Source organism: Trichosurus vulpecula, chromosome 6 (assembly GCF_011100635.1).
Source record: "Trichosurus vulpecula isolate mTriVul1 chromosome 6, mTriVul1.pri, whole genome shotgun sequence".
Taxonomy (NCBI): Eukaryota; Metazoa; Chordata; class Mammalia; order Diprotodontia; family Phalangeridae; genus Trichosurus; species Trichosurus vulpecula.
The window spans coordinates 231,031,314-231,047,199 of NC_050578.1; the positions used below are offsets into that span (position 1 = coordinate 231,031,314).

At 42.0% G+C, this 15,886-nt stretch overlaps 1 protein-coding gene across 1 annotated transcript in view; it reads right to left on the reverse strand.

The window, feature by feature from the left end:
* Window positions 1–273: 273 nt before the first annotated feature.
* The window catches only part of LOC118852877 (solute carrier family 15 member 2-like), a 49,877-nt gene continuing 34,264 nt past the window's right edge, over window positions 274–15,886 (reverse strand). Inside the window, exons 15-22 of the mRNA XM_036762586.1 lie at window positions 14,995–15,129; window positions 10,420–10,584; window positions 10,186–10,232; window positions 4,386–4,493; window positions 3,969–4,065; window positions 3,698–3,841; window positions 3,375–3,479; window positions 274–386 (exon numbers count right to left, since the gene is read on the reverse strand). Coding sequence (XP_036618481.1) covers window positions 288–386; window positions 3,375–3,479; window positions 3,698–3,841; window positions 3,969–4,065; window positions 4,386–4,493; window positions 10,186–10,232; window positions 10,420–10,584; window positions 14,995–15,129 — 900 coding nt within the window. The 3' untranslated portion in view covers window positions 274–287. The remainder of the gene's footprint in view (window positions 387–3,374; window positions 3,480–3,697; window positions 3,842–3,968; window positions 4,066–4,385; window positions 4,494–10,185; window positions 10,233–10,419; window positions 10,585–14,994; window positions 15,130–15,886) is intronic.

A 15,886-nucleotide genomic window follows, 5' to 3' on the forward strand; every position in this document is an offset into this window, starting at 1 on the left:
TCACCTTTCCCCTTCCTTTCCACCTTCTCGCTCTTACTCCCCTCCCCGCCCCAACCTCTCAGCTCCAAGAACATACACAAACATTCTGACCCAGAGCTAAATGAAATTGGACTCTAGCCAATGTGTAGGACCACTTAGGAGAAGGACTGGGGAGAGAGAATGACAATAGGAGGGTCAGAAAGGACTGAGATAAGGATGATGGGTCTGGGTCAAATGTACAGTTTCTCATCTGTTCTCCAAGTGTGGTTGAGGGGGATGGGAGTCTGAATTCAGGAGAAAGGTTCTCTTCAAGAGTTCAATATAGTTTCATGGTAGTAATAGCCGATGATGAAGAAACTAATGATCATAAGCAGTAGGATGTTAGAAAGTAAGAAGTACTCAATCCACTGTAGAAAGAAACAGATAGAATCAGGATGGATTTTTTTTCCCCATGGAAGTCTATAAAAGTTTAAAGGAACTAAAGAATCATGGAATGGCCCTATATACAATGTTAAATCTCCTCTCTGCCTTTGCACAGTTTCCCCCATGTTGGGAAGATATGTCCATCACCATTGCCTCTTAGAATCCTTGGCTTGTATCAAATCTCAGCTCAAGTGCCCCCCCCCCCCACATGAGACCTTTCTTAATGCCCCCAGGAGCTAGTACCTCTCCCAAATTACTTTATAGTTGTTTTTCCCCCCACCATTTTGTAAATTTATACATTGCTTTCCCCAAAAGAATATAAACTGCTTGAAGGTAGGGACTTTGTTTTTATCAATATCCCTAACCTGTACCAGTGTCTTTCACCTAGTACAGCCTTGATATTTGTTTCATGAATGGAACTACCACTAGAAGTCACCCAGTTCAACTCCAGTTTGCAGATGAGGAAACTGAAGCCTAAAGAAAGGAACTTGACCAAGGCCCTCTGACTCCCAGTTCAGTGATCTTTTTTTTTCTACCTCTTCCCCATGTTTCTTCTTCTTAACTCCTCCTGTCCCATTAGCACTGGTGACTTTAATACCTCATGTAGATTATCCAGTGACTTTCACCTAAATCACACACCACATACCCCATCACTGTGGTTGTAACCTGGCCCTTGTCAATATATGGTACAATTTCACTAGAGAGTTCCTCCTCTTCTACCATAAACTTTACTTGCCATCTCTCCTCATCCATGTCATGCCTGCTAACTATAGGTGTCTTCCAAGACTTTGACCTGGACCCCCTTCTATTTTCCTTTCGTACTATCTCATTTGGTGATCTCATCAGCTTCCAGAAATTCAGTTATCATCTCTGTACAGATGATTCCTAGATCTATATATCCAGCCCTAGTCTCTCTCCTAAACTCTAGTCCCACAAGCCGTTTGGACATCTTGAACTGTAGTGCCCAGAAATACCTCAAAATCAAAATTATGGAACAGGTATTTTACCTTTCTCCCAAACCCACCCCACCTTCTGAACTTCCCTGTACTGTTGAGGGCACTGCCATCCACCCGGTTACCCACCATCAAATGTCATCTTTTACTCACTCACACACCATTAATCCAATCCAATGCCAAATCATATTGTTTCCACCTCGACGATAGAAATCCCTCTCTTTGTATTAAAAATTCTTCCCAACCTGGCCCTTCCCATTTCTAATCTTATACTTCATTCTTCTGCAGAAACTGAATGTAATAGCCTGTTTGCTGTTGCCCATGCATGACACTCGCACCGGCTGTTGCCATCCCTGGAATGCTCTCCCTCCTCCCCTCTGCCTCTTAAGTATCCCTGGCTTCCTTCAAGACTCAACTCACATTCCATTTTCCACAGGAGCCCTTTCCCAGTACCCCTATTGCTAGTGTCTTTCTTTCTGAGATACTTTTCAACTACTGTGTGTGCGTGGTGGGGTCGGGGGGGGAGGAGAGGGGGGCAAGGAAGTCTGTGTAGATACCTGGTTATTTACATGTTATCTCTTCTAACAAAATGTGAGCTCCTTGAAAGCAGGGACTGTTTTCCCCCCCTTCTTTGAATCTCCAGAAATGCTTATCACAGTTCTCGACACATGGGTGATAAATAAATGCTTGTTCATCTCCTGTGTCCCTCCTGTGATTGGCACTCCTGCTGCTGCGTGCATATAGTATACACACTATGGCTAACTGAACTTTCTGATAAATCCACCATGTAAACTCTCGACCTTAGGTCTTTCTCTACTCCTTGTCCTTCTTCCCTTCTGTTGATTCCCTAAGTGATCCTCTTTAATCTGCCATCCTGCTCTTTGTCTGCTTCAGAGGGCATTGAAAATTGCAGACTCATGCAGACACTGTCTACACTGTCTACTCTGACATATGTTGTCCTTTTTCAACTAAGTCCATGCTATCATTTAGACCTGGAGCCGGGAGATGACTATGGTCCCAAACAGAAAGAACAGGATTTCCTCAGATAAAGGCTGGCCTAATCTGGGATCAGCGAGAGGACTGTGATATCTTGGCTATGGTGCTACTTTAACTTGAATACAAAGGAATGAATGGAGCTTGACAGACCTTTCTCTTCTAAACACCATACGTGGGCGACAAGGTAAGGTGGATTCCTCATAGATAAAAGAATATGAGGATGTGAGGGTCTGCCTGCTTCTTTCATCCCCCTCCCACCCTTATCCAGGTACAGGCATTTGTCTTCATATACCATGAGCCAAGGTCCATCCTTACCCTGAAACCACCTCTTCTCTAGGAAAAAAAAAAAAGCATAGAAGTGACTTTTCTGGCAGAGAAGTGCCCCTAGATCTAGGACTAGCCTACTTTCTGTGTTTGGGCAAGTGGTTAAAGACATCTGGAAGGATTCTAGCAAGGCACCTCCTAGAACTGGTCTGCTTTGACTCCAAGAAAGCAAGCTTGCTTTTCATCTTAGTTGGGCTACCCCATGTCCCAGAGGCAAAAGCAAGGGGCCTCAGGACCTGCAGTAGGTGATGACAGCATGTGGGCATCAAGTGTGACTATGCCATGGCTGCACCAACAGCTTGGGTGGTGTCACAGAGCTGTCTATACTCTCCTTGGCCTTAGTGAGGCCAGCCAAGAGCTGCCTTCCTTGAAGGAAGATGAGGAAGGGTGACCATCACAGGATCACAGAATTTGAAAGATGGAGGGGACCTCAGAGGCAGTCTAGTCCAACCTATAGTAGCCTCCTAGCAGCAACCAAAAGAAATAGCTGCTGCTGTAGTTACCAGTGGTTGCAGTGAGATCTCTTACTCTATTTGGATCTCTCCCATGGTGAAGATCTGGTATGTGGGCCAAGGGCTGGGACCGGGGGCAGCAGGGACCAGGGCAGGGCCAAGGCCCTAGAGAAGCTGGAAAGAGGTTCTACCTGGGGCTGGGATACCTCGTCTTGTAAAGGGCAATATAAGCAAGAGGGGTCTATACCTGAGGCAGGAAGGAGGTGTAGTTCACAAGATACAGGATCAGAGAACCGCTGGAAAGGGTGCTTGTCCACAAAGCCTGCACGGTAACTTTCGTGCCTTTGGCGGCCTAGGGCACAAAAGCCAGCCTTGTCACCCCCACCAAGATCCAGGTCCCCAGCACTCTTCCTGAAGACTGTGTAAACTTAATCTCTCACTCCTTCCCACCCATTTTTACTTATCATTTCCCCTAATCTCCAACACACCCCTTCCCCCTTCCCCCAACCATCTTCTTCGCCACTCTCCTTCCATTGTCTGTATTATTTCTGATTCTGAGGAATCTCTGACCTTATAGTAGAAAAACTCCATGCAGGAAACAATGAGTAGATATCTTCCTATCCCCATTATAAGAATCTGTGGTAATTGCCACCCAATGTAGAGGGCTTTCATTTCAATCCACTTTGTTTTCCAGGTTTTCAGTACTGGGGTGGCCTGAGGAAGCAAGTGAAGGCCAGAGTATATATGGTGGTAGAGGAGGCAGAGTGCAGGGTGGGGTCAGAGAGGTGGGAATAGGAGGCTGGGTTCAGACATCTTGGCTGTCCTTGCTTTGGTAACTCACCTCTATAACAAAGATCATGTAAGAGGCTCCGAACTGCAGCAACCCCAGTTCTAACACATATTTCTTCTTCTCGATCATACAAATCAGATTTATGTTTCTGGTGAGAGTCAGTCAGTTAATTAAATGCCCACTTTGAGTCATGCACTGTGCTAAGTTCTGAGGATACAAAGAAAGGCAAGACAGTCCCTGCTCTCAAGGAGTCCAGAGTGTAATGGGGAAGATGATATGCAAACAACTATATAAAAAGCAAGATACAGACAGGATAAATTGGAGATAATCCAAAGAGGGAAGGCATAAACCTTAAGGGGGATCAAAGAGATCAGGAAAGTTTTGCTGCTTATACTAACTGGTAGTGGGACCTGGGTTGCCCATTCCCCCAAAATGGCCATAGGGATGATAGGGGAGGTAATAACTCACCTCTTTGTCCTAACCGTTAGCTCTGAAGAGATCCCATTGTGTTTTGGGAGAAGGTAGGAGGTCACAGACATCACGATAAAAGCATCTTTGTCCAGAGTATTGATGATCCTGTGGATGAGAACCAAGTCTGAGTCTGAGAGCCAAAGGCATGCAGTGCAACTATCCCCAGGCCATACCCTTGCTTCTGAAAGACCTTATTTCTGTTCTGCCGTCTGCTAGTATCTGCCCCATACTTCCACCAGGCTTTTTGGGTACCATCACTTTTCCTCCGTCACTTAACAAAGAATATCAGATTGGGGAGACTTCCTGGTTTCTGGCATCCAGAGGTCTCTGTCTCGTATCCATTGTCCTACCACCCTGGCCAGGTGTGATGTTGTCCAAGGGTATAGCCTCCAGTTTTGATGCCCCAATTTATGGCACTGGATCTAGGGAGTCAGTGGGTAAGATCAACCCTTGAGGTCAAAGTGAGAACAGAACATCAGCCACATTCAGATGCCAAGACAGACCAATGGCAAATCAGTACTGAAAATCTTGTCAGTCTTAGAGCATACAACAAAGAAACTGTTGGGAGCCATGATTCTGTGCTGGACTTATGTGGTGGATACCAACAAATCTCCATAGTAGAGTAAAATTTTGTTCAAATGTGCATGTTTGCGACAAGAATCTTAACAATATTTGGTAGTACATACCTATGTGAGCATTTGTTTTCATTCCTGAAGACTATTAAAACTTCACATAGGGTGAGATTAACAAATGAGCATTTATCATACAGACTGAAGACTGTGTTATCACAGCACTTATACCCCATAGTGATAAAAATAGTTTCTGGCAAAAGATAGATGCCAAGTTTCTTGTAAACAATATTAGTTTTGAATCTTCTTGTACTGAAATGTTTTGTAATGATTTTGAATCTATTTAATATTAAAACATAAAATTTTATGCATCTTTTTTTGGCAATAATCAGTTCCTATCTGATTTGTATGCATGCATGTAATATATACAGACATAAATACTGAAAAAAATTGTCAAATTTATGATAATATTTATTTTTAATATATTAGTTATATCTAGTTCTTATTTGATTTTCATGTATTGATACATTAATAGAAATAAATAAATGTGTGGTTTTCTAAGTCAATATATGGTCCACAGGGTTCCTTACGTACAGTTTAGTGGGATTTTGATACCATTGCTATAGACTGCTTTGATCTTTGAGGTACTCTCAAATGGTTGTTTTATGTATACATATATGTATATATCTACACATACGTATATATACACACACATATATCTATTACATATATATTGTGTTTTACATTATATGTTATATTATTATATATTAATATAAATATATTACAGATATTTTTTTCTTTTGCTTCTATGACTGTGAGTAAAGAATTATATACAACTTTCATGTCCTTGTGTGGATGACTACATGATGTAGCCTTGAAGAGGGCCAGGTTTCCAAGTGGGTAGGGGCACCATAAGCCCTTGAAGTCCAAATAGGTAAATCCACTCTTATCATGCCCATAGACTGAGACAAATGCTGTCACCCACAAAAAATCTAAAGCTATGCATAGAGGTTACTAGCTCCCTGAGCAACCTAAGGGAGACTAGTATTCATGATCTGTGCTGAAGGATAGTATAGCATCAGAGGTGTGCTAGGTTTGGTATCAAAGAGCTGGGAAGCCTGTGCTAATCTCCCCAGTGGTTAGGGTTCTTTCCCTCCTTAATGCCTTTGTTGTATATACACATCGCATCCCCCAAGTAACATGGTGTTTTTGCATCCATAATGTCTAACACAGTGCCAAATATGTAGTAAGTGCTTAATAAATGTTTGTTGATTAGATTAGATTTGTATTTTGTTCCCCACTAGATTATAAACTCCTTAAGGTCAGACGGGATATGTTGTTTCAACTTCATATCCCCAAGACCTAGAGCAATGCTAGCTGAATCAGTGATCTTCTCAGCGAGGGCCCTCTTAGCCTTTGTGCAGATTGAAACCCCATCCATTCATCAGCATCCCATTTGATCCTCCACAGAAGAGACATCCGATCTGCTAAAGGCCTTCCTTGGGTTCTCTGAATATTTCATGCACATTAGCAAAGTACACTGCTCTCTGACTTCCATTTCTGCTCATACATGCAGCTAATCTCCCTTTGATACCGCTTTTCATGTTCTGTCCTCATAGGTCACATCTTTGCATGTGTTTGTTGAGTTGTCGAGTATGTAGGACCAGGACATCTGGGTGCCTTCTTGCCTCACAACTAAATTTGTTCACACAGGCACAGGAGTATCCTTGGAGACATCAAAGGCTTATGCAAATGCAGTTAAAAGCAAAAATGGGGCTGGAAGCCTATAAATGAGCATGTACAGGCCTGGCCAGAACATGAGTGCCACTGCATCCTACAGGCTGTTCCACCTGTGGATTCCTTTTTTATCACAGGCTCTCTTTGATCTTGTTTATTACCCTTTTTGTGTTTCTCACTTCAGTCATTATCCAGGATTGGCTCTCATTGACCAGCTTCCTACCATTCTGTGAATGATCTAGGACTGTCTTACAGATGTTCACTGCTTGTGATCAAGGCAATGTACTGTATACCATGTTCTGTATTGACTGTGAATACTACCATGATCCTTCTCAGTGAGAAGAAACCATAATCCTGGTTTCCTGCCTATTGTAGTATCATAGGCCTAAAGGCCAACATCTTCATTTTACAAGTGAGGACACTGAGGCGGATAGTTTGCCCAGGGTCATATAGTTAATAAGTGTCTGAGGTGGGATTTGAATCCAAGTCTTCATGATTCCAAGTAAATGTCCAGGTACAGTGTCTTTTGGAGTGAGGATATGGGCCTAAGTATCAAATGCAGGAAGCCATGCTTCATTTCCACATCTCCCTCATGGATATCTCACCATGCTTTAGGCTTATCTCATCTCTAGGGAGAACTACAAAGGACTTGTGTTATTGTACCGTGGATATATTTGAATCGGACAGAATCACCGCCAGTTTCTACATGTAGGGGCAGGTGACGGAACACTGTGCTTGGCACTAGGGTGGATAACAGAGTTTAGAAAGCCTCACTTGCAGTCAAAGAAAATACAATGAAGACAAAATATAGTACAAGCAACCAGGTGGCACAGCTGGATGGAGTGTTGGCTGTAGAGTCAGAAAGACCTGAGTTCAGATCTTGGCCCAGACACTATTTGTGTAATCATGAGCGACTACGCTGAGATATGACCCTCCCAGCATCAGTTTTCTCAACTGTAAAAAGGAGATAATAATAGCGTCAACCTCTCAAGGTTATTGTGAGAATCAAGTGAGGAAACCTATATAAAGCACTTTGCAAACCTTTAAGGGCTATGTGAATGATAGCTAGTAGTAGTTGTAGTTGTGTTTGTAGTCATAGTAGTAGTCGTCCTAATCCTAGTAGTAGTAGCAGCAGCAGCAGTGGCAGTAGTAGTAAATACAAAGAATGAGCAATGAAGGTTTGAGAAGCACTGGGATAGTGGTGCTCGAGGGTCACTGGAGTTATCCTTTTAGGAAACTAGGGATTCTACCAGACAGAGGTGAGGGTTAGAGGGCATTCGCGGCATGGGGACAGCCTGTACAAAGTCATGGGGATAAGAGATGTAATTTTGGCTTGAAAGAAGAACCCTTGTTCTGGTTTGGCTAGAATGTGGAGTGCTTGAGGGGGATTGATGTCTAATTTGCCTAAAAAGGCAGTCAGGAGGCAAATTGTGAAAGATTTCCCATATCACATGGAAGAAATTGTATTTTTCCCTAGAGAGAAGAAGGGAGCACTGCAGCTTCTTAAGTGGGGGAGTGACATGGTCCAACTGGTGCTTTGGCAATATCAATTTGGTAGCCCCTGTAGGAATGAGGTGGGGGGAGCCATTTGGGAACCTTTAGCAATAGCTAGAGACTAAAAGAGATGGGAGGTGATGAGGACAGGACTAGGGTGTCGGGGAAGGGAAGTGGAGGGACTGGAATGGATACAAGGACTGATGTGGAATTAGGATTGATTCCCAGGTCCCAAGCACGTCAGAGCTTATTCAGTAAGGGTCAGCGGAAGGAGAGGAAGGAGTGAAAGCTGGCGTCTCCACGATGAGGAGCGATGAGACAGATTAGAACAAAAGAGAGGTCCCTTGTCTCTCCAGGGCAGATAGCCAGGATATGACGGTGATTCTCTCAAGACTTGTCTAAGTAGTAGATGAAAACCGCCTGCTTACGCTGATCCTGATTCACACGGGCACAGCTGATATTGCCACGACTCTAGAAGGCCTTGCTCGTGATGATGAAGTGTTGGACAGTAAACTGTAGGCCTCAAGCACACACAAGGAGTTTTCGTTTCTGTTGCTGATGAAAGGTAAAAAGCAGACCCCACCGCCCTCCCCCAAAAGGCAAAAGTGAAGATGGTGTGTGAAATGGGATATGGATTTCTACACCATGGGAATGGCCGGCTCTTGCCCTCAAGATTGGGCCACACAAGGACCAGGGGAAGGAATTTGGGATGTTCAGCCTTGAGAAAAGAAGACTTGACCCAGGGTAGAAATGACAGTTGTCTTCAGGTTTTTTTGAAAGGCTAGACTTTTTCTGTCTTGGTCCAGAAGGAAGAGCTGGAGGACATCTGTCTTGTTACTTATTCCCCTCCAACCATACTGACTCTATGATCTAACCTGTTCCTCTCACACAGCCCTTCATCTTTCCACTCTGGACCTTTATCCTGGCCATCTCTCAAGCCCGCATGCTCCCTCCTCACTTTGGCTTTTCAACCTCCTTGGTTTCCTTCGAGACTGCTAGAATCCCACTTTTTGCAGGAAGCCTTTTTCAGGTCTCCCTCCACTATCCTCTAATGCCTCCTTTCTGAGATAATCTCTCATTTACATTGTACATATTTTGTATGTATACAGTTGTTTGCATGTTGTCTTACCCGTTAGAATGTGAGCTCCTTGGGAGCAGAGACCATATTTTTGTTTTTCTTTTTATGCCTTGAATTTAGCACAGAGCCTTACACATACTGAATATTTCATAAATGCCTCCTGACTGATTGAAGTTGTAGAGAGGCAAGTTTATGCTCCATCTAAGGAAATCTTTCTAATAATGAATGAACTGCTTGATCAGGAGGTAGCAAATTCTAGCTCACTAAAAGCCTTCAGAAGAAGCCTGGGTAACCAGTTGTATTTTGTAGTATTTTGTAGTAGAGGATCCTTATTCAGGCATAGGCCAGGCTAGATGGGCTCCCTTCCAGCTCTGAGATTCTGGGAATGAAGATATATGCTTAAATGGCGGCAGTAGGAGGAGGGACCAATGGAATGCTAGTTAGAATAACTAGTTATTGATAATAGTTACTACTATTATGAGAAGTTATTATAATGATTGTACTATTATATTAATGAGGCTATCCTATTTTATATTTCTTTAAATCTCCCTAAGATGTGCTTTTTTAAAAAAAGTTATTATTATAGTATCGATTAATAACTTGTCATTTTTTTGTTAATTTATCAAATAATTGTTCTATCTTTTTGGAAACCATATAATTGGAGAATCACATAAGGACAGCCCCTGTAAGGGCTTCCCATTTGAGATATGTACTTGGGCTATGGTACTGCCTATGGGGTGTTTCCCAATGTGAGACAGATGGGCAGATGAACAGGTACTGACAAATATGCTAGGCCTACAGGTGGGAAAACATAAATATTTGCCCTAAGCCCACTGAGTGTGGACAGGGCCTCAGGACAGGCTGCCTTTCGCTGCCCCCACAAGATACCTTTCTTTGGTTGAGAATGAATCATATATACCTCACATGTGCAGTTCCAATATCTGGTTTGGTAGTTATCTCCTTTACCTAAAAGCAAAGAGAGGGAGAGAAATCATCATGGACAGCCCTAAGGATGGCCCTAATCCCGTTCAGACAGTGTCATCTTTACTTCTTTCCTCCTTAAGCTTTCTTTTTTGTCTCCCTACTTCTCTCTCCCTCCTTCCCCCAGAGCTGCTCTGTCTCTACCCATCCAGTCTCCACTCCCAGTTCTCACCAGTATGACTGAGTAAAACTGTTTGTGTCCAGACAGAATCATAATATATTTCGTCTTCTCCTGCAGGAGAATCTCTTCTTTTTTGACCAATGTATAGGAATGTAGGTTTATCTGGAAATACTGCTGTTTCGAGTCCAAGTATATTCTGTGATATTCATGTGAATCCTGAAAGAAAGTATTGGGCCCATTTATGTGCCTCAGATGACTAAGAAAACCTCAAACAGTGTTGTCCTCTGCAGCTCATGGTCTGGAAGACAGTTCACAAGAGGCAGCATAGTATAATGGAAATGGTACCAGATTTGGAGCCAGAGAGAACCTTGGGTTGAATGTAACTTTGAACAAGTTAAGGAGAGAGTTGTACCCTTTGGGGGAGGAAGTACATATTTGTTTGCCAGATGCTGATGATTTGAATCTACAGGTGCCACCATGTGAGTGATCATTTTGTAAAGGTCAGAGGAAGAAGAGATAAGTAACGATGATTGTTAACCACCTGAGGAGGGATAAGGAAGCACCTGTTTGTCAACCTAAATATAATAGTAAAGAGGTTTAATAACATCCAAGGGCATATATTCAGGATGCAACATTAAATCTCCCAGAATTCTCAAACTGGATGAGTTCTGCCCTTTTTTTTGCTGATTCAAGTGGGCACATGTGATCCTGCCAAGAAGGAATATAGAAAGCATTGCTAAGAATTATGAAGTCTTGGGCAAGAAACTGAAGATTTTAGGGACACAGGTGTTATTTCCATTACTGTCAGTGATAAAAGACAATGGCTTCGGAAGAGAAAGGCATATTAAGGAAACGAACAGTTGATTAATAAAATATCTGAGACCAAGATTTAGATTTTTGACTGTTGGCTTAAAATACAGCTATTACAAGTTCTTGGCTAGGGATCAAATGCCCCAAAATGGATGGTAAGGCTGGGTTTCCTAGAGTTTTACGATGTTAATAAAAAGAGCTTCATCTGAAAAAGGAAGAGGAGGGAGAAATTTATTTATTTATTTATTTATGCCAAGACCCTGGGACTCAGACTGATAGATCCATCAGCAACGAGGCATTTGAAAGTGAACTTGGTGGAGGCGAATGTTTTGTAGCAAATGCTTTTCTCACTCTTGGGCTTTGGCGGTATAGAGGAGATCGCATTGTCTAGAGAAAATGTTTGTAACTTCTATTCTTAGTCTGTGTTCTCAGTAAGTATCCTATTGTAAAATGGAAAAAACCCCTCAATTCCTTACCCCCGATTAACAAACAAAAAACTTGTGTGTATCCCCCAAGCTTGATAATATTGAAAGTAGCTTCTATGTAGGAATAATAATTGTAGAGTCACTCAGAAATTCATTGGAGACAAAATTCAAGCAGTATAACACCGTGGCTTCAGATGTCTACACCCAAATGTACAAAATATGAGTACCAGGCAGCACCAGTGGCAAATTTGGTTAGGAGATAAATTTGACCTTAGAGGTGTAAGCTGAGTTCCAAGGTCCGTTGGTACTGAACTCTCTCTACACTGTGGAGATCAATGTCCTGAACCTAAAGGAGGGGCAGATGGAGTTGGTGAGAAGCAGAAGAGAAAGAGAGATCTTCTCTTCACTCTTGTCTGGAGCAAATATAATTTATGGTCAGTTATTTTTGCAAGAAATTGTGTGTGTGGGGGGGGGGGTTTGCTATTTTTCTAAAACCATGTATGATTTACTTAATATCTCTAAAAAACAAACTTTCCCCCTAAGCCTTCCCCTTTCCTACCTTCAGGGACAGCTAGATGGTGGTGTGGATAGAGTGCCAGGCCTGAAGTCAGGAAGACTCATCTTCACAAGTTCAAATCTGGCTTCAGACACTTACTTGCTAGGTGACCCTGGGCAAGTCACTTCACCTTGTTTGCCTCAGTTTGCTCATCTGTAAAATGAGTTAGAGTAGGAAATGGCAAACCACTCCAGTATCTCTGCCAAGAAAACTCAAATGGGGTCATGAAGAGTCAGACGTGACTGAAATGACTGAACAACAAACATGTGTTCATTGTGGAACTGGTGGGGTTTGGTGGGGAGTCAAGCCTTGGATCTAATACATCAGTCCTCTTTTTTGATGAACAGTGACTGGAAGTTTAGCTTGAACCTGAAAACCACACTCCCTAGACTAACAATATTTAAAGGATCATGTAGATAAAATTCTAGCGTGACACCCCCTCTCTCTGAGGAGAGCAGAATGGTCAAGCTTCTGGCAGGAGTCAGAAGTGATATTGTTATTAGAGTATATTGCAATCTATCCAAATTTTAAGAAGAAATGGACGAAGAAAACACATGAGAGAAACCTGGCATGGAAGCATAATAGAATAGTGATTCAGTTATCTGAACAAGTGCTGGAGTGCTGCTTTTCCCTAATTAAAACTGTGGCTAATTCTTTTCACTTCAATCCAACTATCTTTTACTAAGAACTTATTATGGACCAGTCACTATGCTAGGTTCTGGGGGGTGGGGGTGGGGGAATCCCAAAAGGAAGGGAGGATAAAGACCTGGAAATAATCTTGGACCTTACTATGATCGAAAGGAGCATGCAAGTTACTCCCAAGCCATATGTCTCTTTTTTCCCCTCTGCAACTATTTAATGAGAGTAGAATACATATCCATTCAAAGTTTATTTTTTATTGACTATAAAAAAATTTGATTCAGAAAAGCAAGACTAAATACAATAAGGTGTCTCCCATCTAGTTGTCAAAATCATCCCAGATTCCTTGAAAAATGTAACAGGAGATAACTTTCTCTTTTAATATTAAGCAAGTATAAAACATTTGAAACTGTCATAGAGTATTATCCAGAAGAGTCCCTATTAATGAGGGAGTCCCTGTAGATGATTAGATTCTCCAGATGCTCCTGTTTATAGATGACATTGTGTTAATTCCATCAAGCCCCAGCACATGGCAAAGTTTTTGAAATGAGATTCCATGATCATGTAGAAGAGTTTAGCTTGACCATCCACACAGGAAAAACCAAGTGGCTGAAAAATATATGCTCTCTAGACTATGATATGGAGTTAGACATATATATAAATATATGTATGTACATATGTAACTTGGAATTCAGTGTAAAATATTCATCAGTGTGTGTATATATGTGTATATATAAAAAAACATACCTATATTATCAATGTGTATATGTATACACATCCATATATGTAGCATATATATGAAATATATATCAAATATATAATTGTGTGTGTATATATAAATATTTATATACATAGATATATGTAAAGTTGTAAACTTGGATAGACCATGCAAATGGACAAAGATCTTAGCCTAAACTGAACAAGAGGAGAGTAGGCTGGATTGCCTTCTGGGGAAATTGCAAAGTTCTTTTCATGATCTTAAGCTTCTCCCTGAAACAAAAGGCCATCTTTTCAACCCCAATGTTTTCCCGGTTATACAGTAAATCACTAAACACTAGTTTCTGGAGAATTAAAGCTTAGGATTACTCAAAGGGCAATGGCACAGTACATGTAAGGTGCAAGATATAAATAAGGAATTATATAGGAGAGGCAGCCTAAAGGATATCATCAGAAGAATGTATGACTGGAAGAACGAGAAACCCCCCAAAACCAGGTTGATCATATTTCAAGAGTGAAGGATACCTACAGTCAATCCTATTTTTCACTGGTACCCAAGCAATGGCAGGAGATAAAGAGTCAGAGCCCTCAGTATGTTAAGCGCCCTCTAGAAGTTTGATAGGAGGACATATTATGGGAAGAGTCAAGCGAGTTGGGCAGACATAGATGGATAATGATCCTTCTTGTAAAGACTCCCCATATTGATAAGATCACAGGGCCATTGAAGTGTTTGAGTAGCTGGCCTCTTAGGTCCCTTCCAGCTCTAAATATATGACTATATATATATTATACATCTACACATATATATATGTATATATATATATATATAATATTACTATAATCTGCCAGCTATTGAATCTAAGATGGAAAAGATGGAAATGCTAGGGCAATAACTTGTCTATCAGCTCGTTTTATTCTCTGCTTTTTCTAGTCTATGCTGGCCATGCACTCAGCTGCTCAGACATCTTCAATGGCTACCTATTGCCTCTAGGATAAAATGCAAATTCTTCAGCTTTACAGTTGAAGCCCTGCACAATATGGCTCCAGACTCTTTCAAGACATTTCATATGACTCCACTTTACCTACCCTCCATCCGAGCTACATTAGATATTCGCTGTTCTCCTACACTGTGATCTTTAAATAGGTTGTAACCCATGCCTAGAATGCAGTCATACTTGATGGCAAGGCTCAACTCAGGTGCCACTTTCTACCATAAACTTTTCCTGGGCCCTCTAGAGATTAAATGTTTTCTCCCACCCCAGATAATCTTGTATTTGCTTAGCTGTATGGGTCTTGTGGTTAAGTAAAAAACATGTGGGGTCTAGAAGTTAGAGCTGAGACAAATGGGCAGGTGACCAAATCCAAGGTCAGAGTCCAGCATAGAAACACAGATGTACAAAGATATGCACAGAAATGCTCAAAGAATAAAGGCATACTCCCAAGACATACAAACACACATGGAGATACACAGACACATACCTCAAAAATTTGGGACATTTTGGAGTAGGACACATAGCTGCCATTTTTAAGAAAATTCACTCGAAATGAAACGTCAGCTACATTTAAGATTCTCAGGAAGCTCTCCCTGGAGCCAGGCATGATGCTGGGAGAACGCTGAAGGAACAAAGTTCAACCAGAGCCTCACTATAGCTCTACTCTGTTCCCACTGATCAGCCCCATAGGAATCTAATGTAAGCATTCCTGGGCCCTTTGTGTTCCCCCATGCCCCTTCCGTATATCTCTAACCTCTTCATATCTCCATCAGACCATGCATATAGCATGGCTGGAATGCCTGGGATGAATATGTCCATGGATGATGACTTCTCCTTCCTGTTACAAGTAGCAGAATCCCAATTTTAACCCAGGCCCTAGAATTCCAAATCCAGTACTCTTTCCATAGAACCCCTTGGACAGGGTGGAAGGACCCATCACCCCACACTCCTCACATGCATCTTTACTTCCTCAAGTCCCCCATATCCACATTCACCTCCCTATGTCCTCTTATCACTTCCTTTCAGGGTAGAGGTAATAAGGGGATTTGATCTTGCCCCTGAATTCTCTCCAAGTTAACAGTGAGCCCTTAAGGGTGAATTAGTGGCTACACTTATTTGACCAATTCTGAATCCACCTAATGGTGTGCTCCATTCTGTCCATAAGGATAATATTCACAGATGTGCCCTAAGCCAAGCATTCCCCTGATCTGTCTGCCAGGAACTCCAACCCTGTCCAAAAAAAACCCAACATCCTCCCCTTCCACATCCCCCTTCATCTCCCTGTCATGGATTACTCCCTCCATTCTTTCTTCAGATCACCCTCTGACCCTTCTTGTGATTAGGCCATCAGAGGGACAGGGAAGGGAGATCCCTTCCCA